A 24,267-nucleotide genomic window follows, 5' to 3' on the forward strand; every position below is an offset into this window, starting at 1 on the left:
ACTTATTTATTATGTGGGGTGTGTGTGTGTGTGTGTGTGTGTGTGTGTGTGTGTGTGTATCTGTGTAAGGGTAAGTGGATGTGAGTACAGGTGCCTTCCAAAGCCAGAAGAAGTATCAGATCCTCTGGAGCTGGAGTTACAGGCGGTTGTGAGCAGCCTGCTGTGAGAACTGAACTCCAATCCTCTGTAAGAGCAACATGTGCTCCTGCAAACAGCTGAGCCATTTCCCCAGTTCCCCTAATTCTGATTTAAAAAAGAGGGGGTCTCATTATGTAGCCCTGATTGACCTGGAACTTGTTACATATATCAAGATAGTCTCACACAGAGACCGGCCTGCCTCTGCTTCCTGAGCGCTGGGACTAAAAACATGCACCACCACACCCAGACCCTGGCCGCCACCTCTGCTCTGGAGATGAGAGCGTCACTTGCCTCAATCGCTCCCAGCTTTGAGAGCCTCTGTAAGTCCTCATTACCTCCACTGGGCATTTGGCCCTCTCTACTGTCCCCCCACCCATCTCCCCCCCCCTCCTGCTTCCCTGACCTCCTGTGCTCACAAGTCCAAGTGCTCAGCCAGATCTTATGCACTCTCCTGCCTCTGTCAGGTGAACTGCTGCCTCAAATCTCCTTGTCACTAGGTGTCAAGAGGCGCCTACAATCCCAGCATTCAGAGTCTGAGGCAGGAGGATGGTGAGTTCATAACCAGCCTAGGTTATCCAGTAAGACCTTGTCTCATAAAACAAGTAAACAAAAAACTCCCTGCTGATCTGAGACTGTTCCAGTAACCTTTCCCATATCCCTCAGCTTCTGCCAAGGGTCATGAGTTGGACCCATTATCCCCCTCCAAAATCCCCTGAGAGCAAGTCAGGCCAGGCACTTTACTTTGGAAGGGTCATCTTCCTACATCCCTCGTGTCTAGTATTGGGAACTTAATAAATGTCCAGGACTCATGGCAACTCAGCTTCCCCCACTGACTCAAGAAAGGACAGCAGACCTGGTGCAAAGGTTTATTGCTGAGTCTGGGCACGTAGCTAAGGGCGTACAGATCGTGGCCTAGCCTTGCTGGACAGAAGTACCGTCTCTAACAGTAGCACTGACTCTGGTCCACAGGCTTAAGCAAAGACTTGAGGAAGAAAGGAGAAGGGGCTGGGGTGGTGGTGGAGGTGGGACATTGTCTCTAATGGTCCAGGCTAGGTTTTCGGTTCTCTCTCGCCAGGACTGGGTCCTGAGTCAGGAGGGACAGCAGTCACATGGACTTCCCTGTAACCTCACATGGAATTGGTCTTTACCTGTGGTTTGATCAATACGAGTTGGACTCTGCCCTCAGCCACCCCCCAGCATAGCTTGATTATTGGTCATAGCTGATGTCAATAACACCCTCCTTCAGTATACCATACCTTGACCAGCCAGCCCTGAGTACTGTGTGTGGGTGGATGAGTGGGGTGTGGAAGTGTTCAAGGACAGAGGGGCAAGCCCCGGAGGGAAAAGGAACTGGGAGATGGCCTGAGCCTCGTATTTGGGCATGGGTTTGTCTTGTGTCTCTCCCTGGCACCCATCTCAAAGTCACTAATTTATCTATGTGAGGCTCCACAGACCAGAGCTTGGACTTTGGCTCCCTTGGGCTGCCGGGAGGGACAGTTACTGACCACTGCGTGGACAGATGTTGGACTTGTCATATGCAGGTAGCAGACTGAAATGACCTGCTGGCAAGCAGGCAGGCCTGCTTGAGGGAGGGATACCTCCAGCCCTTCATGAATGCTGGGGAGGGAGGGAGCGCTGTTTGCTGAACCCAAATCCACCAGGTGAGCGGCTGCTGGTGGGGGTGGCAGAAGGGGACGGGTCACTCGGGCACTGCTGAGTCACTGTGAGCTCCAGCTGTCCCAAGTCTTGCCTTTGTCCTAGCTGAGGCTGGCTGCCGTGGGTCCAAGAGGCCAGTGCAGCCAGGCGGTGAAGGGCGGGGCGGGGTTGGGGACTTGGGGGAGGGTCTGCACTTCAAGCCTCCGAGCTTTGGATGTGTGACTAGGGAGCAGCAGGCTGAGGCACGGGAGTTATTGGAGGGGACTACAGGGCAGCTGGGCTACATACAGAGTCTCAGAGCAAGGGACACACACGAATTCAGGCATCTGTGAAGAGAAAAGGGATTGGAACCTCAGCATTCTTGAGCAGCAAAGTAAATGAGACTAGGCGTTGTCGGGGCAGCCCTAGAACCTGTACCCGTGGAGGTTGGGGAGGCATGAAAAAATGTTGAGCTCAAGAGTAGGGGGAGGGGCCTCTGGGGTGGGTGGAGCCTGAAAGCCGTGGGGCGGGGTTTAGGGAGGGGTGGGCAGCAGGGAACGGAGCCGTCTGGAGCCCTGATCACCGTGGGGAACTAGGGGCAGGGTTCGGGTCCTGAGATGATGGAGCAGGATGATGGAAGGTCTGGCCAGCTAGGACCCCCACCTCAGAAGAGCCCGCAGTCTTTGAGGTTCTCCTTGATGATAATGTCGGTGACAGCGTCAAAGACAAACTTGACGTTCTGTGTGTCGGTGGCGCACGTCATGTGGGAGTAGATCTCCTTCACGTCACGTCGCATGTTAAGCTCGAGGAACTGCACTTTGATGTAGTTGCCGGCATCCTCGTAAGTGTTAGGTCCTGCGGCAGAGGGCAGCACTCACTCTGCGCGGGAAGACCTTCCCCCCGGGAAGGAGCGCGCGGCGGGAATCGTTGGACTGGGGCACCGCCTGGCGGCCGGGGCTAGGGAATCTCACCATCGTAATCGGGAAAGCAGATGCTGAGGTGTGCCTTTTTTATCTTCTCGGAGAAAACGTCCTTCTTGTTGAGGAAGAGCACGATGGATGTAGTGGCGAAGTAACGGTGGTTGCAGATGCTGTTGAACAGGTGCAGGCTCTCGTGCATTCGGTTCTGGGGAAGGCAGAGGCTGTGGGGCACCAGGCTACGCCGGCAGCGGCCCCTTCGCCTCTGGGCTCCCGGGACTTAGGCGCCTCCCACCGCTCCCAGACAGCCTCGGCTCCTGTGAGTCTCGGCGGCTCCCCCGGCTCCACCTCCCTTCTCAAACACTTAGGCCCAACTTGGCACTCACCACTTCGTCGTCCTCCACCAGCACCATGTCGTAAGCGCTCAGTGCGGCGATGAAAATGATGCAGGTCACACCCTCGAAGCAATGGATCCACTTTTTGCGCTCGGAACGCTGCCCGCCCACATCGAACATTCTGTAGGTCAGAGCGGTGTCCGGATTTAGACCCGTGTATCAGGTCACCTGGATATGCCCACCGGCACCCCTTGTCTTCTTAAGCTGTCTGGGGCGCCCTCATATGGATTGGCATCTGAGGTGACCAGCCTTTCTCCTGGCAAGGGTAGGACCTTAACTCAGGACAGTGAAGTTCCCATCAGGCCAGCTGAACAAGCGTGCAGGGGTCTTACCTGAAGTTGAGGTCCTTGAAGGAGAACTGCGTCTCGATGATGCCGGTGGTTTTGACACGAGAGCGCAGCACGTCCTGCTCAGTGGGCACATAGCCTGGAGTCACTAGACGCTCTAGATCTGAAAGATAGCTGAGGAAGACCACTGGACATGAGTGGGTAAGTGGTGTGGGAGATCACCCCAGCTGGGGCCTGCCATCCACCTCCTCTGCTCCCGCATCCCCTTGTGCACTCACTAGCCAGCAGAGTCATTGAGCTGGTACTCCGAGGCACGTTCGAAGCAAGCTTGGATACCCGAGTCTTTCCACAAGCGCTGAATGATGTCGGACATCTCCTTAGGCATTGTGCCTTCCTCAATGGTATCCGCCATGTGCATCAGCTTCCGGGCATCATCCTGGTGGCAGGGCAAGGTAGTGGCTGCGAACCTGAGCCTACCCAGGTGCCTTGAGCCCCCAGGGACTGATAGCAGCCTGCCTCACCTGTCTCGCTGAATCTCCATACTGAATGTTGAGCGTGGTCATAGCCCGAACAATGGCCAGGATGGACTGCAGCGTGTTGCCATAGATGATGGCAATGAACTCCAGGCATTCTTCCAGTGAATAACCATCCTGGTGGATAATCCTGCAGCCAAGACCGGCAGAGTCAGAGCTTCCTGGGCCAGTAGGGAGGGCTATGGCTAAGGGCTTTAGGATGGACAGGGAACACTCACTTCATCTGCTTGACAATGGTGCTCTTCCCGGATTCACCAGCACCTGAAAGGGAAGCTGTGCCTCAGAGTCGCACTGACCAGCACTGACCACTTCCTTTGGATCAGAGCCCTGGGGTGCCAGCTAGAACTCTAGATACACTTGCCCTCATTTCCATCCAAAGCAAAGTCTTGAAGACCCCTGGGAGAAATGGTTGTAAATGACAAAAGGGTCCTACCTCAGTTAAGCGACCTTAACTGCCGGGGTGGGGTGGGGTAGATACCCCCAAGATTCCAGTTGTAGAGCTTTTACTATGCTACAAGATCAAAATAAGGAAACCCTCTAGGGCCACCTTGTGGGGATTTCCAGTATTGCATGCACAGGATTATCTGAACGGGACCAACCTCTGCTTTTCACCTAAAGAGATGTCTCTGAGAGGCTCAGAAGGAATTAGCACCCTTAGATGGGGGGAGAGGACAGAGCTGACATCCTTTCTGAGTCTGCCCTCCTCAAGGGTGTTGGATACAATTAATGGGATTTCCGGCTTAGTTTCTCAGCCTTTCTCCTGGGGGCCCTGGCTTAGTACCTCTGCCTGCCCCCCTAAACCAGCAACTTTCCCTTGGGGGTTAAGCAATGGCAGTACACTCATCTCTCTCACTACCCATGGGGTCATGGGCTTGGCTTTATTTATTCCTATAGGCATCAATATCTTTCCACTCCCCCCCCCCCATTTCTCTATGTAGCCCTGGCTATTCTAGAATTTGCTCCGTAGACCAGGCTGGCCTCAAACTCAGAGATCTGCCTGCCTCTGCCTTCCGAGTGCTGGGATTAAGGGCGTGTGCCACCACGGCCTGGCATCTTTCCACTTTCTTTAGCTGTTTCACAGTCTACCAAGTTCTGGCATCCAGTACCTTTGTAGACATGGGTGACCCTAGAAGCTTCTTATTCCCAAGGGAGAAAGAGCAGCCAAGAGGACCTGAGCCTTGTTGAGCAGGCCTGGAAAACCACAGGCTGTACCTTGAGGGCAAAAGTGTGCCTGAGTGCACACACTTATGCAAAGGTGTGTCTGGCGCACAGCTCTGCAGAGAGAAGGGCATCCCCAGGAAAATGCCACAGGATGCCCAACCTTGGGGGACCGAGACATCACCACCTGTCAGACCTTGCGGAGGAATGGCCCCCACTCTGTGCTCTGACCCCCCGCATTGTCACATTGTCACCCCCCCCCCAGGAATCCTGGTTTCATAGAAAGGCTGCTTGCCTAGCCCCAGGCCGCCGACCCGCCGCTGTCCCCTCCCCAACACTGGCCGGCAGGGACTCCTACCCAGCAGCAGCAGCTTCACCGTTCGAGCATCTTTCTCAGCATCCTCTTTCAGCTTCTTTTCTAGCTCTCTGGAATGCTTCTCCTCAGCACTGGCCCCAGCCCCCATGGTCCCAGCAGCAGGCAAAGGGACAGGGTAGGCAGCCTCCGGCCTCCTCAGACAACCCTTTGGCCCTAAGGCTGGCAATCAACTGGCCCTGCACAGACCTGTGCGGGCCCTGGCGGGATTGCTTAGTGGGATTTGGGAGCTCGGAATGCCCGAGGGCCAATCAGAGACAAGGACAGGTGAGGCTCAGTCTCCTGGCCTTTTAATCAGGCTGGCAAGGCCCCAATCCATCAACTGCTGACAGTGCACCCCTCTGCCTCCCCCCCAATTCTCCAGAAGAGACCCTAGAGAGTCCTTCTCCTGTCCTATAGGGGTTCGCTTGGCATAGTTGAGGGGAAAGACCCTTCAGCCCCAGGAGTAGGAAAACGGGCTGGGGATTGGCAGGCGAATGCTGAAGGAGAAGCAGGCAGAGGACCTACTGCTTGGCCAGCTGCATCAGGACCACTCTTTTGTAAGCTTACGTGGAACTTGGGGGAAGGTGGTGCCCAAACCATAGCTCCACTTTACTGATTAGGAGAGGCACAGGGTCACATGATTAGCAGTGGTTCACAAGGGTGGGGTATCTCTGGATCAGAGGGTTGTGTCTGCTGGAAGGCACCAGGGAATAGGTGACTATATTTGCCTCATACTCAGGGCTAAATGTGACCCCGAGCATGGTCTCTACATGCCTTCTGCAGGGTCAGTCTGCTATACATGCCTGGGTGTATCTTTCTCTTCCTTACTAAGACCAAGTAATGACTAGACACACTCGAGCCTGCATATCTGCATGCATGTGTATCTGCTAGTAGCTTTTTAAGTGCATGTGCCCTTACACACCTGTTTGAGACTATGCATGCAATGTGTATGTGCATTGGCGCTGTGTGTATATATGCTGGGGATCAAATCTAGGGATCTCTGCATTCTTGAGCTGCACCTCCAGCATCCTATGCATGCCTGTACAGGTACAGGTGTACGTATGTTTATTTTGCAGCGCTTTGTGTGGGTTCATAGCTGTTCGTGTATGCCTGAATGTGCAAGTGTAGGTAACTGTGATACACACTCTCAGCCCACTCGCCTATGTATTTAGATGCACACCTGTGTCCCTGTGTGTATGCATAAAGCTTGTCTGTTCCAGTCCGTGAACTTACATTTGTCTACCTACACGTTTACTTAGGTGCAACAAAATCATTTTAGAGGTGGCTAAACTCTGAGTGAATCTTTGCCAGCCTGTTATCAGATATGGATGCTGAGGCTTGCTGTTCCCGAGTATGGGAGAGTGGGGCTCACCTGCCCTGGTTCTATCTGGTTCACGCGTGTGGGACCTGCACCGGGCACCACTAAAACCTGACAGCCTCCACTCGGGTCTGGAGACCTGCTCAAGTGTAGCAGCTGGTGAAGCGTGGTTGGCACCTGCGGAGCTCAGCTCAGCTCCTAGGTTCTGGAGATCTCCTGTCCACATGCAATTGGAAAGCCCACATCTTGGGCTCTCAAGGATGGCTGCTCTAGTCTGGAGCCACCTCACTGGACTCCTGAGACCAGACTCAACTCTGCAATAGACTACTAGGAGGGTCCCAGGGTCCCAGGCACTGAGCATGCTATCCCTAATCAGGACATGTAGGAAGTAGATACCCTAAACGGGCTTTCTGGACACTCATCCTAACATTCATCCTGAGTGAGGAGGGCTCAGCTCAGAAGACTGCTTCATCCACGCCACTTATAGCCTTGGGCTCCACCCACCTTCAATTCCCCACCGTAAGCGGGCCACCGGGGTCTAAGGCAGTACAGGAGCCCTGGCTAATTAAATCTAGCCTGATGTCTACATATGGAGTCTCGTTTTTAAAATTACCTTTATTGCTGTTTTGCTGGCAAATGTATTGGGTCCCCTGAAACTGGAGTTACAGTTGTGAGCTGCCGTGTGGGTGCTGGGAATTGAACTGGGGTCCTCAGGAGATAAGTTAGTGCTCTTAACTGCTGCGCCATCTCTCCAGGCTCAAAATGAACTAAATGCCAACATAGGGGAGTTGGAGTCTTTTCTGTTGCTGTCGTTTTTGAGACAGGGTTTCTGGGCAGCCCTGGCTGTCTTGGAACTTGCTCTGTAGACCAGGCTGGCATCAAAGGCAGAATTCCACCTGCCTCTGCCTCTCTAGTGCTGAGATTAGAAGTGTGGGCCTAACCCACCTCCATTCCCACTCCAACCACCAAGGAGAGAAAGCAAAGTCTAGTCCCAGAGCCAGTGTTTATTAGCAAGATGGAACCCAAGAGCAGCTATGGCCTGGGTAGCAGAGGGCTGCAGGAGCCCCCCACCCATCTGCCCAACTGCCCCCAGAGCTATTTACACCCATCACCTGAAGCGGTGGGCAGAAGGGAACCTTGGGGGACCCTGCAGGCCCTGGGCCTCCACCATGGCCCATCTACCCTCAGGGCTGGGGGCTCTTCTGAGCCACGCCTGCACTCAGCCGCTTTCTCTCCCCATGGGTCGAGGCGGCACAGGAAAAGCTAAGGAGGTAGAGTGGGGTGGACCTGCCAGGACAGGCAAGGAAGGGAGAAGAGAAGGCCCTGCCCCACCCAGGCAGACTTCTCTTCTGTCCCCAATAAATAGAGAATAAATACCTGGGAAAGGCTGGCCTTGACTGAGCACCCCTGACCCAGGCAGGGGCCTCTATCCCGTGATGGCCCCTTCCTCCCTTCTGAGTGCCCCAAGGGCCCACCCCCCAGACTCCACAGCAGTCCTGGTGTCCATGACTACGCCACAGCACAGCTGACACCATTCATCAGCAAAGGTGTATGGTCCATGCCCCGGCAAACAGGGCTTGCTCCCTCCCTGTGTTCTGGAGATCTTGACGGCTGTTGAGCAAGGAGATTTCCGCAGAGTCTGGGGGCTGTGTGGTCTTGGCCTGGCCCTGGCAACTTCCTGGGCCAGGATGGGCATGCTCAGTCATGTGCCGTTGCTGACCAACATGGGTCTAAGTTCTGGATAATGCTGCCACTGAGGCAGGCTATATACAACCCACCAATAAATACTGTCTTTGCAGGGGTAGGGTATGTATAGAATATAGATATTTTATATATATATATATATATATATCTTTTATATTAAAAGGGATGAGGGGCTAGGCTGGTCCTATGTAGGCCTCCCGCAGCTGGCCTCATGTGTCCGGAGGGTGGTGGCGACGGTTCCGGGGCTTTTTCTGGTCCTGGGGTTCAGGAGGCCTAAGTGCTCCTGGAGCCTCCCTGGGGTTGGGGGGCACATGGCGCCAGTAACCCTGGCAGTACTGATGGATGAGGCCCACTTCCGGCTGGGCTAGGAGCTGGGCCAGCTCCTGATAAGGAGGTGTGGGGAGGCCTGCGCCAGGAGGTGGAGGGACGCTCACAGCCAGTGGGGGGAAGAGGGCAGCGTGAACGGCGTCCCGGCCCAGGACGTGCAGCTGCACCCGAGTGACGATGTGCTTGAAGTTGTTCTCAGTGGCCGTGCAGGAGTAGAGGCCGCGGTCACCAAGCTGCAGGGCGCGAAGCAGCAGCCCCTGCTCTGTGCGCAGGAAGCGGTCCTCTGCACGAATCTGCAGGGGTAGGGGTGGGGGCTCAGGGGCTGGGTCACCACTCCACGGCCCTAGCCAGCTTCCAGGTGAGGCCTCCTTTGTGGCCATTCCAGCAGAGATACCCACAGGGCATTTCCACAAACCAAGGGTAAAGCCCACGTACTGTTTGCACATGAGAGGGATCTGAATAAGGTATCCACACATATTCCCACTTCAGGGGGGGGATGAAGACCCTGGGGGGGGCGGGGAGTTCTGAACAATGAATGAGAAAATTTTGGAGCACACACAGAATTTTCATTTAATGAGAATACCCAATTGTGGCACCCACATACCATTTCCATGTAAAGAGGGACACCAGAAAATATCCACAGAATTTCCATATACTGGAGCTCACCCACATGATTTCCATACAAGGAGGTATACCCCAACAGAGTACAGATATGGAATGTTTTGTTCTTTTGTTTTTTTTCAAGACAGGGTTTCTCTGTGTAGCCCTGGCTGTCCTGGAACTCGCTGTAGACCAGGCTGGCCTGGAACTCAGAGATCCGCCTGCCTCTGCCTCTTGAGTGCTGGGATTAAAGGCGTGCGCCACCACTGCCCGGCTCAGATATGGAATTTTTATTAAATGAAGCCAGCCTATAAACGGTCTCCATCTACTAAAGCCTACCCCACAGAGTGTCTATGTAACTCACATCACTCAAATGATTCCGGTGTAAGGAGGGGGGCTTAGAATGGGTTCCACAGAACGAGGGCTGCCCCAGGCTGGCTGCCATACTCTATTTCTCTCACATGGGCTCACCACTGTGAAAAAGAACGCCCATATCCACAGTGCAGCATTGCCCCTTGGGGGACACAGGAACTCACCTCACGGCGCCGGTCACTGGGATCGCGCTGGAACAGCCACTTAACAGTGGCTTGTGGGGAGCGAGGCTGGCACTCGAGGAAAGCGGCGCTGCCGGCCACGCCATACTGCACCGACTCTATGGCGTTCTTGTTTGCTGTGGATCAAGAGGGTCTTGAGTGGAAGCAGCATTGCTCCCAGGCAGGCCGTCTGTTCAGCAGGGAGAGGCAGGCATCAAGGGGCACCCACACACAAAGACAGGGCATCACCGGGGAGCCACCCATTGAGAGAGTGACACAGGACATCCTAATCCCGGACCGAAGGTTCCCACCACCCAGGGAATCCTCTTCAGGTCTCTACCGTGGGGGCGTCCGCGGCCCTGGGTGAGAGGCACCCTAAAGCATGTGCAACATGCCGACTCACCATTGGAATTGAACCCACGGCACTGCCTGATGGGGTTCCCGTGGCGGACATCTTGCCGGCGACTCCGCCTGGAGGAGGAGAACCCCTGAAGGAGTGCTCTTGGGAGGCTTGCTCCCAGGTTCCTGCACCCCGAAGACTCTAGAACAGGGCCCTGTCCCCCAGGGCAGTTATGTCTTATCCAGGCTCCGTTCCCGCCCCCACCCCGGCATTGTGGGTAAAATCCCGAGGTTCTGGCAGTCTATACCTCTTGGAGGATGCGGTGTAGCGGGAGCAGGCCTGGCCATCCCAGGCACAGTAGGGATCCCGGGCGAGGCAGCAGTCGGCACAGGCGGCTCCATAGGCCTGGCAGCGGTGCAGACTGAGGTGTGTGACGCCCACAGCTGAGGCCACATACAGTTGTTGCTGGGGGCAGAAGCAGGGAGGGTCAGTTCTCTCCTCACAGACAGCCCTACCAGTAGCCAGTTGGGCGGGATTCCTGCTCTTCCTTGTTTCATGTCCCCCTATCCTTACACCACGAGCATGACCCCAGTGGGACACAGGCCCCAAGCGCACTTCCAGCCCACACTGCCAAAACTCACCCTCTTGGAAGAGATGGTCATAGTCTTAACGGCTGCTGGTTCCTGGAAGAAAACAGGGGTCAGCTTGGGACTCTGAGGACCCCTCCCTGCCCTGGCTTAGGTCTAAGTTCAGAGGCTGGGGAACCAGAGAGGGTCATGGTGGTGTGGACAGGACTGGGTGGTACTTCACCTACCTTGAAGACCTCCACCTCCTCCAGCATGAGCTCCTCCACCTCCTGGTCATCCTTGGGCAGCACGATGACCTTCTGCACTGTCCCGCGGTCTGGAACGGGCCGGGCAGGACCTCAGTGGGGCTGGGGGTGCTGGGGAAGGGGCAAAGCCTCAGCCCCTTCCCCACCAAAGCCCCTTCTCCTTTAGGGCAGTGGAGTAGGGCTTCCATGCTGAGGCTCAGGGGCGTCCCTTGGACGAAGGGGACAGTTGGGAGCGGGGGAGGCTAGAACAGGACAAAGGGGGTCATGGCCAGGGTCTGCCCCCACACCCAGACTCTCATTTTGGGCCCTCCTGAGAATATAAAATGGGCAACTGAGCTGGGTGCTATACATACATATGTACATACGTGTGTGTGTGTGTGTGTGTGTGTGTGTGCGTGTGCGTGTGCGTATACACGTCTGGGCAAACAGTTAGATCCCTTGTATCCTAAGTTCTTTTCAAGTCATACAAGGCCCCTAGGTGCCCGGTGTCCCTACTTTGCTGCCCCTGGAAACGGGAATAGATGGAGTTTTCCCACTCTAGTCCTGGCTGTTCTGGCCCAGGAGAGAAGGTTCCCATGGATGAGTCTGAAGCAAGCCCTAGCTGGACAGAATCTGGTCCCAGGATCAGTTCCTCCCATCCAGTGGGCCCAGTGTGGGAGGGTCTGAGAGCTGCAGTGGGTACCTGTGCCCAGGAAAAGCACCTCATAGCGCCCATCAGCTGCATCCACCTGGTCCACAGCGACAGTGGTGAGGCGGTAGGGTGCACCTGTACGGACCACCAGGGGTCGCCGCTGCAGCGGGTACACAGCCTGGTACATGAGTGGATGGCTGCGCATGAAGTTGATCACTTCATCAGGATAATCTTTAGTGGACTTCATTGACGGCGTAAAGGTTCCACCAGGGCACTGCAGGCAGATAATGAGGGTCAGTCTGAGGCGGTCCAGGCGGGGCACGTGGACCCATTAGCTCAGGAGAAGCTTCCACACTGTCCCTACATCTACCTGTTTCTCTCTCCAAACCCTTTCCCGAGCTCTGCCTTCCACCAGATCTGTCCTGCGTCATGACCTTGTGGTAGCATTTGGCTGAACTAACCACTCCCTTCCCATGTCCCCATCCCCACCCAGCTGTCTCCTTCCTCTCTGGCTGTCCTGGTTCCATTGCTCTTTCCTGTGCAGCTGGGCTGCTGGCCTCCAGATCTTGACACACACTAGGCAATGCTTTCTCTACCCGAGTGCTGTTCCTTCTGCTTTGGGCTCAGCCTGTCATCCTTCCAACTCCAACTTCCTTCTGGAAGGAAGCCTTCCCAGACCCCTTCCAAGACCAGCTTCCCCGTACCCGTACTGACCCCATGGTCCCATCTGCCACTGCAGATGTTAGGTCAGATCATGTCTCAGCTCTCACACTCAGTCTCCTGTGGCAGCCCACCCAGGTCATACCCAGACAAACTGAGATAGTTCCCAATGAGGCAGAGTAGGTGTGGCTTGATCCTGCCCATTCCTCATTACCTTTCCTGTTGTTAGCCGGCCAAACTGACTTCAGCTTACCTCCAGCTTTGCCTCAAAGATTCTTCCCTCTAAACTTCACCTCCCAAAAGGCTTCCTAGAGTACCCTCCAGGGGGCAGCCCACCACACCAGGCCCCTATCCTCCTCAGAACCCTGGGAGGCCGCTTTCTTTACAGCCTGATGTGTGAATAGTAGTTTTCTTTCTTTCTTTTATTTATTTATTTATTTTTTTTGAGACAGGGTCTCTCTACATAGCCTGGGTGTTCTAGAACTCACTATGTAGACCAACTGGCCTTGACCTCACAGAGATCCGCCTGCCTCTGCCTCCCAAGTGCTGGGATCAATGTGTGCCACCATGCCCGGCTGTGAATGTCGTCTTCTAAGTGTGGTGTGTTCCACTGCCCTTGTTGACTGGGAGCGTCACTATAGTGGAGCCCATGTCTGCAGGGGGCCGGAATAGGCCTCTTAAAGTCAAGTAGAGAGGCTAGGAAGAAGGCTCAGATGAGCACTGGCTGCTCTTCTAGAAGTCCAGGGTTAATGCCCAGCACCCACGCTGAGGTTTACAACCATCTGTAACTCCAGGGGATCTGAAGCCCTCTTCAGGGCTCTGTAAGAACCAGGCATGCATGTGGTGCGCAGACATACATGCAGGCCAAGCACCCATACACATACAGAAACAAAACAAAACAACCCCCAGCCCCCCCCCCCAAAAAAAAACCCTGAGGACACGCCTTCAATCCCAGCACTTGAGAGGTAGAGGCAGGCAGATCGTTATTGAGTTTGAGCCAAGCTTGATCCACATAGTGAGTTCCAGGCCAGCCAGGGATAAACAGTGGGACCCTGTCTCGGGACAGGGATGGAAAAAAAGGATGGGGGGTGGTGGGGGTGGTGGTGGGGGTGCCGGCGGCGGCGGCGCACGCCTTTACCCAGCACTCAGGAGGCAGAGGCAGGGGGATCTCTGAGTTCTGATTCCAGGCCAGCCTGGTCTACAAAAAGAAGAGAAACACATGGAGCTACTTACTGTGCCAGGCCGGGGATAGGGCATCTTTCCTGAGAACGGCATCCACTGGTAGTTGGGGCCTTCCTTGTGAGCAAAGGGCCCATTGAAGACCATGCGGATGTCAGCCATGGAGTAGACACACACAGCAGAGCCTCGGAACACGGAGCTGTGTGCAAGCACGTCACTGCTATGCCCAGGACAGACCCTGGACCCATGGCCCTCTCCAGCCCACGTCCACCCCACAGCTTGCAACCATGCCAGGGTCCTACACGGTCACACCCCCCACCAATCCTGCCACTGCTTGCCCTGACTCCAGCCTCACCCTGAGGAGGTAAAAACAGCATAAATGACCGGGTTCCTGACATCCTGGGTCTGCTGGACAAACACATCCTCTGTAAAAAAAAGGGAGGAGGTATTGGGGACACTGCCTGAGAGAGAAGTCCCATGCAGCCTGCCCACTCCTGCCCACAGGAGGCCCCTAAAGGCACCCTGACCCCTGATCCGGCCGCCATCCCTCCTGCTAGAGGACCCAGCTTGCTTGTGGAGCACTCACGGAGTTCATCGAAGTGGGTCTCAATACCGTCCTCGCCTGGCACAGAGCAGACGAGCCGCGCCTTCAGGAATGTGCTCCACTTGTTGACTAGGCAGCAGTGGCCACCGTCGTCATTCTGGGGGTGGGAGCAGGCAGCCAGATTAGATCAGCTCATTCACCCCAAGACTGGCTGGAGCAGGTCTGGGGAGCGGCAGCAGGGTTTGACGGGCACTTACGAGGCAGATGCGCCCGATGCGGGCGTACACAGCGGGGTTCTGAGGAGCCTCGGCGGAGCGCTCCCGGAAGAAGAAGTAGAGCTTGTCGTCATTGCGCTCCGCACTGTCAGGGATGAGCTCAGCGTGAATGAATGAAGGGTCTGCGGGTAGACAGGCGGGCAGGGGTCAGCAGCATGGAACCTGGCTCGGTTTCTTCTTCTCCAACAGAATCCCCAACAGGAAACCAGCCCCGCCCCAAGCTGGCCAGTCGGTCTGGGAACTCTCCCCAAGGCATGCTTCTGTGGATGTCCTTGCGCGTCCCAGCCACACCCCCACTGAGGCCTCGGGGGTGCAGCTCACCATTGAGCCACCGGGAGTTGTACTGATCTGTGCGCATGGCCGTCTGCTTTCCAAGCGTGCGGAAGATGGCTGCGTCAGTGCCCATAAAATCGATGTAGACGCCTGCGTAGAGCTCCTCGTCTGTAGGAGGGTCAGTGGGTCAGTCAGGGGACTGCTCAGTCTCAGGGACCCCCAGGCAGAGTCCTGGCCCCCTTCCAGCCGCCCAGGGCATGATCATATCTTCTGTTAAGTGTTTACAGTCGGGTCTGGGAGGAGGCCTGAATAGCCCATTCCTGTGGCCCTCCTACCCTGGCTTATCTCAAGCTGCTAACCTGAGCTCACTTCACACAGAGTGGGGAAGGCATGCCAATGCCATCCTATAGGATTTCTACCACACAATCACAACGGGCCTAAATTAGAGCCTCAAACGCACAGATTACAATGTAGCAATCTAGTAAAACAATTAGGAAGTAATACATTTTGAGCACTCACTATATTTTGTTGCCATTACTTCTGTTTTAATACAACTGATTTGGTTGTGAGCCTTTATAATTTAATTTTCAACAATAGCTGTGTTTAACAACTGGATCACAAAAATTCCTGAAAATGTAGGGGCTGAGTAATGTTTTCCTTCTGAGACTCTCCAGGGTAAACCCTGCCTTCCCCCAATTATATTCCCTGGTCTGGACTCTGCTTTCTCATTCACCAAGAGGAGAACACCCGCCCGGCCACACCCAAGGGCCTTCCCCAGGCTCGCAGGTGGCATAGCACCTGCCGCTGCTCTGTGAGAGGCCCTGGGGATGCACAGTATGGACAGTCAGAAAGCAGACAGAGTGTAAAACCGGGGGCAAGCTCCCCAAGCTGCAAGCAGGTGCGGCAGCCGCTGTCCACAGGACACTTCCTGGAGAAGAGGCCCCCCACTCTCCAAGACACCTGCACAGTCCAGAAACAGGTCCTCCCCAGCTGGTCGGGGTACTTGGTTGGGGTACTGTGTGTGGTGCTTCTGAGTCAGCCTCTTCCAGTCTCCTCGACATATAAAGGAGCTATGGGACCCCTCACCCCACTCTCAGTACAAACTCAGCTTATCTCTCTTCTAGGCAACCCATGGCTCCAAGGGTTCTAGGCTTGGCGAAGACCCCGCTTGGTATCTCAGGGGAAGACCTTAGTGTCCCATCCAGAAGGCCGGATGGAGGCTTATAGAACTTAAGCTCTGCCTCTCAGCTCATCCGAGTCTGTACCGTACCCCCAACCCCTCCAGGTATGTCCCCACTGGGGGCCAAGGGAACATGGTCATGGTCTCTGACGTGGTCAACTCTGTTAGTAACCCTCCTCATTCTAGTGGTAAAGGCTACATACTGATGCCATAGGACCAGGATGGAGTAAAGGAACTCACTGATAAGGGCTGAGGCTGTGTCCAGCTTGGGGTCATATGGACATTTGCCCTTCCCTGACTCGAGTCTCTCAGGCTCCAGGTAGAAGATGTAATCCTGCAGGGTAGAGGAGGGCTCAGCACATCCCGGCAAGTCCCACAGACAAGGAGACCAAATTCCATAAGGTTCCTAGGGCACCCGAAGGGACACCCTGAGCCCGCCCCCTCCGCACACCCTCGGGGTCCCCAGAATTCCCGTCAGCCAGGTCTCCTGGGGCAGGTCCATGGTATTTCCAAGGGAAATAATTTCTGATCTTATGCCTCAGGCAAACACTAAGAATCGAGTCTCAGAGGTCCAGGTCTTAGGGACCACAGGCTGGGCTTATACAGGCTAAGTCCCTCCATGCCAACAAGCTCAGGAAGATGCCTGCTAGACCCCCCTGGGCTCCAGAGGCCTGACACCTGGAGCTACAGCTGCCTACCCTGGGCCAGTGAGGGGCTGCAGACCTGGGAGGACAGGGGGCACAGTTCAAGGGCTGGGGTCCTGTTCTCCTAGCACCAGGTCCAAACAGGGAGTCTAAGATACGTCTCCAGACTTTTTGCTCTACCTGTGGACCTCAGGATGGACCAAAAGGTCACGGGTTTTCTGCTCTGCCACATCTCCCCAGAGAGCCACGTTGTGGGGTGGGTGGGGAGACAGATGAGACCGTGGAATTCACAAAAACAACAGCCATCTTTCCCCACACCACCCACTTCACCCCAGGAGATGCTGGGGGGAGGCCTGTGAAGTCTCTGGGACCGGGGTGAGCTCACAGGCCTGGTGGGGTGGAAAGGGAAGGAGAGGGAAGAGGAGAGACGCACAGAGGAAGTGGCGGCAGGCAGCAGATGGCGATGGGAAGGCGCACACGGGGCTGCTTTCGCTTAACACTCTGCACACGCAACTTCCTGTACACACACGGGCTGCACACAGATCGGCAGACAACACAACCAGCACGCACACCCACCGCTCATCCTAAATGTACACACACAGACTCTAGATAGCCTTAGGCTTTCAGCACTCCCCACCAGGAAGACACACACACACACACGCACACGCACACGCACACGCACGCACAGTCATGCACAAACATGTAACCTCATACACACTCACATGCTGTCATTCACCGGCAGCCTCTGCCCCCCCGCCCGCCCCTGCCCAGCCCCAACTTGCCTTACCAGCCCAGACCCCCAGTCCTGACTAACGGACAGACACACTACCTCAAAGGAGAGCTCCCATATGTGAATGTGCAGGACACTTGTGTTTACTACGTGACCCACAGGAGGCACGGGAGCAGACACATAGGAGTCACGTGCCGGACCCACTATGGATAACAAGAAGTGCCCAAGCATATGCCGGCACGTGCTCATGTGTGTCTTGGCACGTGTTCTCAGGACTGAGGCATGACTGTCCTCTCTTCCCCACCTGGTGGCGTCAGGATTCCTTGCCTGCAGGGGTCCCACTGAGGCTGACAAGTGTCCACTGGAACTGCTTTCAGAACCTGAGGGCACTGCAGGGGAAGGGTGAGGATGGGGTAGGGGTGAGGGAGAAGGGAGACGCTGGGGGGGCTGGCCTTGGGGCCAGGCCCAGGGCAAACTGAGCTCAGAGGTCATCTGGCTTGGCAAAAGACTAGAAGGATGAGGCCCACCTGGCGTGGGGCTGTGGGCGTCGGGCGGTCGGCACCATCTGTGGCCCTGCTGCCTCGGCCTCTAACCACCGGCGTCTGGGTCCATGGCGGGGCCTGAGAGGATGAGGAATGAACGATAGAGAGGTTAGAGCTGGGGGTGGCGGGGGCTGGGGGAGCGGGCTTGGGCTGCCAGCCTCTCATACCACTCAGGCCAGGATCACACATGAACACATGGGCCCCCAGAGAACGTATATGCACGTGTACACACACATACACACAGGCTTGGCACTCGCCTGCACACGCATGTGCCCCTCATGTCCAGTCGCTCTCCTACAAGCCCTACAAGGTTGCATCAGCTCACATACATGCCCACATGGAGATGGAAAAGGGCAGAAGCAGGCAGGGTGGGACAGTACAGCTTGGGATAGGTTAGCTCTCCTGGCCCCGGGAGCAAGGGGAGGGGGCAGTTCTCCCCCAGGCTTCCAGCCTCCGGAGACCCAAGACCCCACCAGGCTCTCTGACTTGGCGGCTGGGTGAAGATCCACAGACGTAGCCAAGAGACTTATTGCCCCGCGTGGGGCAGATGCTTACTGTGCGCCAGACACGGTGCTAGCTGGAGAGCGCTAACTCACTGCCTCTTCCAACCTGTCAGAAGGGACCTGTGAGCCCCATTGCCAGGTGAGGAGACCGAGGCTCGGAGGATGGGCAGCTTACTCACCCCAGGTCACAGGGCTTGGGAGTGGTAAGGATGGGGCTCAAGTCCATCTTCCCATCAGGACCTGGGAATGAAGCCACCGGCGGGGCCGGCACAGAGGCAGGAAGGGGCTTACCTGTGCGCGACGACCACGGTTCACATAGGTGCACATGGGGTTGTAGGCACCGGTCCCGCACACATACAGATGTGTGCGGTTCCAGGGCTGGATGAGCCTGACGAAGTTCCCACACTCCCCCTGCGGCCAGACAGAAAGCTGTGTGGACGCCCGGCACCCGCCCGGTTCTACCCCTCCCCAGGAGGTCGCTGCCTCACCCTGGTGGTGGGGGGGTTCATTGCACTCACGTTGCCGTCCTTGCCGGACAGTATGCACTCCTCAATGCGCTGTGGGGAGGCTGCCCAATGGATCTGCCAAAGATGGAGGTTAGAGGATGCAGCCTGCTGGCCAGCCCCTGACCCTGGGCTCCATGCCCTTCGCCCTGCCTGCCCCTCTTCCAGGCCAGCCCTTACAATGAGGGGCTCTCGGTTGATGTCATGCAGGTCCAGGGACAGTACGTAGTCCTTGCTGCCCACGTACATGCGGTCATGGTCCTCGTCCTTGAGCAGGATCCTGTAGTCTGTAGTGTTGAGCAGGAAGTTGAAGAAGTGGGCGGTACCTGTGGCCTTAAGTTCTGTGGATGAAGGGCAGGACACCAGTTAGGGCCTTCGAGAGACCTACTCCCTCTGACAGAGAGGCACTGAGGCCACAGCTGTCCCCTCCCAGGGCCTACTTAGCTCCCTGAGAAAGTGGGACATGTGGGCAGGCCGGAGAAGGGGCCACACCCAAGGCCAAACCCTTGATTCACAGGCAGCCCAAGCTAATCCCCATGAAAGGGCCATGGGTGCAAGCCAGGGTGTGTGATGGCATCCGAGTCTGCTCAGGTGGGGGTAGATGTCTCTTCTCAGGGTGGGGCCAGCTTCCCACAGGGGCCCGAAAGGGTTAATGAGCAGGTGGAAGCGGTGGTGGAGGACAGGCTAGAGACGCTGGCTCCGAGCCTGGATACCCTGCCCTCGCCCGAGAGGACCACCAGGCAGAAGGCACAGCTGCTACCCCCCAAGGTCCCCACCTGACCCCAAACAGGCTAGCCAGACACCAAAAAGCCCGAGGGAGCCCTAACAGCCTACAGAACTTCAGTCCGTCGGACCCCATAAGGCTGCTAATGGTGGGACTCGGGGCCTACGTGGAGCTAGCCAGGGGGCATCACCGTGGGAAGGAGGCTCCCCCAGCGATGCTATGTACAGGAGCCCCATGCCAGGGCTGAGGGCAGGTACAGCGGGGCCTTCTGTTCCCCCTTCGGCCTGTATGCAGCAGCCTCGGCTCCCATCCTCAGGACACTAAGGTAAAGCTTTTCCTGGGATGAACGGTAGGAAGCTCAGCCTACGACAGGCCAACGACATGCACAGGACTCCTGGAAGCTTGTGAACCTGTCTTTGGGGGAGCTGCAAGGTCCACTGGGCAGGCCTGTCCCCTGCCCAACCCCAGCTATTTTTAGCTCAGGAGAGAGAAAGTGATGACTGAGGGTCATGGATAAATACTAGCAAGGGGGGGAGCTTAGGTGGCAACATACAGGACACATACGTGGCACACACATGTAGCAGGTATGTAAATGTGTCCCGCAACAGATGAGGTACTAGAGCATATATACCCACTCCCTGATTCCACAGCTGGCACCCAACTTCACAGGTGGGGCAACTGAGGGGGAGACCTGGATGAGCGAGGCACCTGGAGAGAGAACAGCTGAGGTCTGACGCCCGGGACACAGCCTGAAGGAGGCACCAGCAGGTGGCTGTCCCTGATCGGCCTGGCTCTGATTCCAACTGGTGTGTGGAGACCCTAGGGTAAGCTAGAGGGACTCTGTCTGAGACCAGCAAGCTGGTCAGGGTACGTAAAGGGGCCGGGCTGGGCTGTGGAGGCAGGATGTCTCTGCCAGTCGCCCGAGAGCCCGAGTCTGGTTCAGGACCTTACTGTTTAGAACTGCAGGGCACAGAGAAGGCTTGCCCTGCTCAGACCTGATTACGTACCAACAAGGGAATATAGGTGATGACCTTGGCCAGCCACTGGGACGCAGGGACGCAGGGATGCCGAAAGATCAAAGGGCCGATCCCTGCCTGGCTACGGCCTCGCCCGCCTGTCCGGCGGCGCCTCTGAAGTCCTGGGCAGGGCAGCCTGGGCACCTGTCCTGCACCTGTTGCTGGGTCACTTGGAGTCTCCTCCTTGGCCACCCAGCCATAGTGACAACAGGAAAGTAAACACTCCCCCACCCCCAGGGCTGGGAAGTGGCCAGAGAGGAAGTGGGGCTGCCAGTGGAGCCCCCCCAGGCTGGGACAGTCTGCCAGAGGTTATTTATACCCTGGCTGGGGGCATGGCCTTGGTTGTGCCCTTATTCATCTTGCTACGCTGGGGGTCACTTCAGGGGCAATGGAAGAGAGGAGGGACACCTTCTAATGTCGCACCCAGGTCAGAAGGGGGAGATTCAGAGAGCTAGCCCCCAGGCCCCCAAGCAGCCATAATCCCAAAGCCTTGTGCTTACACGTCCTTACTCACTCTCGGCCTCATAATCTAGACCCTGCCCTATGCTGTACCAGGGGCCAAGATCCAGGTCCAAACCAGCAATCTGCTCTCAGGGCCTCGCCTCCCTGCGAGAAAGACAACAGACATCCCTGGGCAGGAGAGGAAAGAAAGTTCTAGAAAGGAGACAGAAGGCTCTCTTTGATCCAACATACACTACCTCCGTATCTCCCTCAGTCTGTCCCTAGGTGGAGGGAGCCTCTCAGCCTTCTCTCCTTGGAGCTCTGTGCTTACATCCAGCCTATAGGTGAGGACATCAGGGTATAGGAAAGGAAAGTGACCGGCAAACTGCATGAAGACTGATGTCCAAAGGTTAGGGAGCCCATGGAAACCAGTCCCGGGGATAGAGACTGCCTGCCAGGATGGAGAGCCGGAAGGTGACTCGTCCTCCATCATCAAGGCAAATGATTCAGGACCTTAGGGACTCCTCTCAGTGGCCTCAGGACATGGCGTCAATGGCTCTGGTATTATAGGACACTCTGGTGTCACAGGACGTGATGCTTTAGTCACCGTGGAAATGGTGAGGAGGAGGAGAGCCGTGGGAGGCGATGCAGGTTGGAGACGAGGTACGGAAGGTCAGAGATCCTTGGCTGTGGCTCCATTTCCACAATGGGCGTTATTGACCGCCCCCCCTGTTGAAATACCCTTGGCTCTCTGAGCTTCATTTTACAGTCTAGAACATTTCATGGGCCTCCTAAATCTGACATCAAGGTGGCCCGGGTGGATCCTGGGAGCTGTTATTCCTTTGGCCTCCCCAACACATCCCTGAAGGGCATTTGTCTCGAGGGGAACCACAGAATGAATGGGTTGAGGTTCCCAGATCTTTTCCTGAGGAAGCAGGCTTCCTTCCAGATGTCACCATTACCTGAAGGACATCCACCTCCCACTCACATCCCCTACTACCCCCCTTCCTAGTGCTGGGGAGACGGGCAAAGAGGGCCACAGGGACGGAAGGGGCTTCCTGTTGACTCAGCCCCAACCTCTGTGTCACCAGCACGTCCCCTAGCCCCATCCAGAAGCACAGCTAAATCTCAGTTCAGCCCACAAAAACGGAGAGGCAAAGATGGTTAGTTCTCCAGGCTCTAGAGAGAATCATGTGTAGGGGGTCTAGCCTTTGCTAACCCACAGCTCCAGTGCTAATGCCACTCAGCTAGATGTCAGGAGAAAACACAAATAAGAAGCCCCACAACTGTCCCACATCCCAAGCAGCAGACAGGAAGACGGTGGTGCTTAGATTATGGAGTAGAATTAACTTCCTGACCTATCCTAACCTGTGTACCACAGGGCAAACGCTCTGGGACTTTCATCTTCTCCTAAGAAGCCTGGTTCAGAGCCAGAAGGGACGCTCAGGCAGGTACCCTTAGCTGACACCTGCAGATCCTGCCAGGTCCAGGAGTCTTAACGGGACTTGGGCCAAAAGGTTCCAGGGGCCCGAGTGCCATCAGCGCAATGTGGTACTGATGCAGACCCAGCCTGGCCATGTCTTCACACCAGTCTTGTGATATAGGCTTTGAGCGTGTCAGGGGAGGGTGGTGGGCTGGGTGCTGTTTCCTGGGAAGAGCCCCACCCCCCTGCTCTCACCCAAGCTGGGCACAGGTTGGGCGGGGTGGCATCCGGGAAGGATTTTCCCGTCATGGGAAGGAAGAGCCTTTTCTGGCATCAGGCACCTCATTTCCGCAGCCGTTCCCAGCTTCCAGACCTCTCCCTGTGGCTGTTAAGACACTGTCCTGGCCCAGCATGGCCTGGCCCAGCTCCAGAGGCAGGAACAATCTTAGTGCCTTCGGGCTTGATCCTGGGGTCTCTGCTTCCTCGTCCTGGGAAGCAATGGTTGATGCCTTACTTTAAAGAAGCCAGTGGGCGTGTCCACAGCCCTCACCAGAGACCCCAAGTGGGCGGGCCTCACACCCTGCTGCCTGTCTCTAGGACACCAGACCTGCTACCAGCCAGGCAGGGGCTGCTGCAGGAAGAAGAGCCTCGGAGCAGAGGTAGGGTGCCCGCCCCCTTGGTTACAGCTCCACAAAGCACTCGGCTCTGACTGACAGCGTGACCTCCCCCAAAAGGGCTGGGGATGAGAGAATGATAGACAGGTCCCTGTAGCCCAGTTCTGACCTCTGACCTCCTGGTGGGCTAGTGGCAACCCTAATCCCTGAGCTGAAGAGAAATGGGATTGGGTGTGAAGGGGCTGCCCGTCTAGATCTTTGTTAGTGCGTCATCCACCAGGAAGACAGGCCTCATGACCTGGGGAGGGAAACTGAGGTAGACAGGACAGACAGACAGACAGATAGATAATGTATATATCTATATTACATATATATAAAGCAGTGACAGTTACGTAAGTGGCGGAGCCCAGGAAATCCCCACTCAGCATTCCCATGGGCTCTAGGGAAGGGTCACCCTTAGCATCTCCCACTCCTCCAAAGCTATGAGGGGCCCCAGAGGAAGGCCTGGGGGCTGGCCTGGCCCCCTGGCTCCCAGCCTAATCCTCTTTTAATGAGCGGCCAGCCGGAAGGCCTCAGCCCCTGGCCACAGCTCTCCAACCCTGGGAGCCCCAGCCAGGCTGGGTTGGGGGCAGGGCATCCCAGAAGCCGTAGTGTGTTCCATCCCCTCGTTCAGCAAGCTTACTCCACTCATACCCAAAGCCAAGACTTCAGCCAGGGACCAGGTCAACTCTGGACCCATCGACAGCAGTGGTACCTGCCCATGCTGCCTCCCTTGGGCACTAATAGATAATGGTATGTAATATATACAGTCAAACTCAAGTTGGGGCTGGGCAAGGGAGGCTGGTGCCCTTCTTCCCAGAAGTCAGAATGAAGGTTTGGCCTTGGTGAGAAGCTGCACCTCCTTGGGGAGCAGAGCACCCTAAACCACTCTCTGTGCCCATCCCCTTCCTGACCAGGCATTCTAAGAGCCAGAAGCCTTCCCAGGATTCACCGGCACCGCCCCCCCACCAGGCAGGTGAGCCAGGTCGGTGCCAACAAAACCAATTACAGTCGCTCTCACCCAATTAGCAACTAATTATGGCCTCATAGTCCGTTCAACATAATTAACATGTAAATGACTCCGTGTGTTTATATTCAATAACCACTCTGATTGAATTTAATTTAAATGTCTGAACTGGGAACCCAGTTACCGTATTTCACCTACAGTTTGCCACTTCCAGGAAACCTACTCCAGGGGAGAGGGGAGCGGAGTGAGCACTCCGGCTGCAGGCCCCTAAATCCTTCGTACTTCTATCTCAGAGGAGCAGGGAGGT

At 56.1% G+C, this 24,267-nt stretch overlaps 2 protein-coding genes and 1 long non-coding RNA gene across 5 annotated transcripts in view; 1 reads left to right on the plus strand and 2 right to left on the minus strand.

Annotated features, from left to right (window-relative positions):
* Nucleotides 1–990: 990 nt before the first annotated feature.
* Nucleotides 991–5,527, minus strand: Gnat1 (G protein subunit alpha transducin 1). The gene is made up of 9 exons (XM_042281616.2): nucleotides 5,422–5,527; nucleotides 4,124–4,166; nucleotides 3,894–4,035; nucleotides 3,651–3,808; nucleotides 3,418–3,546; nucleotides 3,077–3,206; nucleotides 2,745–2,898; nucleotides 2,437–2,628; nucleotides 991–2,120 (listed from the first exon to the last, which is right to left on the minus strand). Exons 1-8 carry the CDS (start codon nucleotides 5,525–5,527, stop codon nucleotides 2,438–2,440), a joined length of 1,053 nt encoding a protein of 350 aa, XP_042137550.1. The 3' UTR covers nucleotides 991–2,120; nucleotide 2,437.
* Nucleotides 1,660–6,650, plus strand: LOC121830990 (uncharacterized). Of its 2 annotated transcripts, none has more exons than XR_006074372.2 (2): nucleotides 1,660–1,799; nucleotides 2,798–6,650. It is a non-coding gene; the product is annotated as an uncharacterized LOC121830990 (long non-coding RNA). The 2 variants fall into 2 exon arrangements; XR_006074373.2 differs by lacking the exon at nucleotides 1,660–1,799 and adding an exon at nucleotides 2,480–2,614.
* Nucleotides 6,651–7,720: 1,070 nt separating this feature from the next.
* The window catches only part of Sema3f (semaphorin 3F), a 28,389-nt gene continuing 11,842 nt past the window's right edge, over nucleotides 7,721–24,267 (minus strand). The window contains exons 3-19 of one of the 2 annotated variants that reach the window (XM_015997047.3): nucleotides 18,917–19,077; nucleotides 18,752–18,814; nucleotides 18,525–18,644; nucleotides 17,716–17,808; nucleotides 16,055–16,148; nucleotides 14,683–14,802; nucleotides 14,344–14,483; nucleotides 14,129–14,243; nucleotides 13,898–13,967; nucleotides 13,597–13,741; nucleotides 11,755–11,977; nucleotides 11,055–11,143; nucleotides 10,882–10,923; nucleotides 10,548–10,705; nucleotides 10,304–10,371; nucleotides 9,904–10,037; nucleotides 7,721–9,060 (exon numbers count right to left, since the gene is read on the minus strand). In XM_015997047.3, the coding sequence (XP_015852533.1) occupies nucleotides 8,650–9,060; nucleotides 9,904–10,037; nucleotides 10,304–10,371; nucleotides 10,548–10,705; nucleotides 10,882–10,923; nucleotides 11,055–11,143; nucleotides 11,755–11,977; nucleotides 13,597–13,741; nucleotides 13,898–13,967; nucleotides 14,129–14,243; nucleotides 14,344–14,483; nucleotides 14,683–14,802; nucleotides 16,055–16,148; nucleotides 17,716–17,808; nucleotides 18,525–18,644; nucleotides 18,752–18,814; nucleotides 18,917–19,077 (2,246 nt within the window). In that variant the 3' untranslated portion in view covers nucleotides 7,721–8,649. The remainder of the gene's footprint in view (nucleotides 9,061–9,903; nucleotides 10,038–10,303; nucleotides 10,372–10,547; nucleotides 10,706–10,881; nucleotides 10,924–11,054; nucleotides 11,144–11,754; nucleotides 11,978–13,596; nucleotides 13,742–13,897; nucleotides 13,968–14,128; nucleotides 14,244–14,343; nucleotides 14,484–14,682; nucleotides 14,803–16,054; nucleotides 16,149–17,715; nucleotides 17,809–18,524; nucleotides 18,645–18,751; nucleotides 18,815–18,916; nucleotides 19,078–24,267) is intronic. The other variant, XM_006978345.4, reaches the window with a different exon arrangement.

This window comes from Peromyscus maniculatus, chromosome 7, assembly GCF_049852395.1.
Source record: "Peromyscus maniculatus bairdii isolate BWxNUB_F1_BW_parent chromosome 7, HU_Pman_BW_mat_3.1, whole genome shotgun sequence".
In the NCBI taxonomy this organism is placed as follows: domain Eukaryota; kingdom Metazoa; phylum Chordata; class Mammalia; order Rodentia; family Cricetidae; genus Peromyscus; species Peromyscus maniculatus.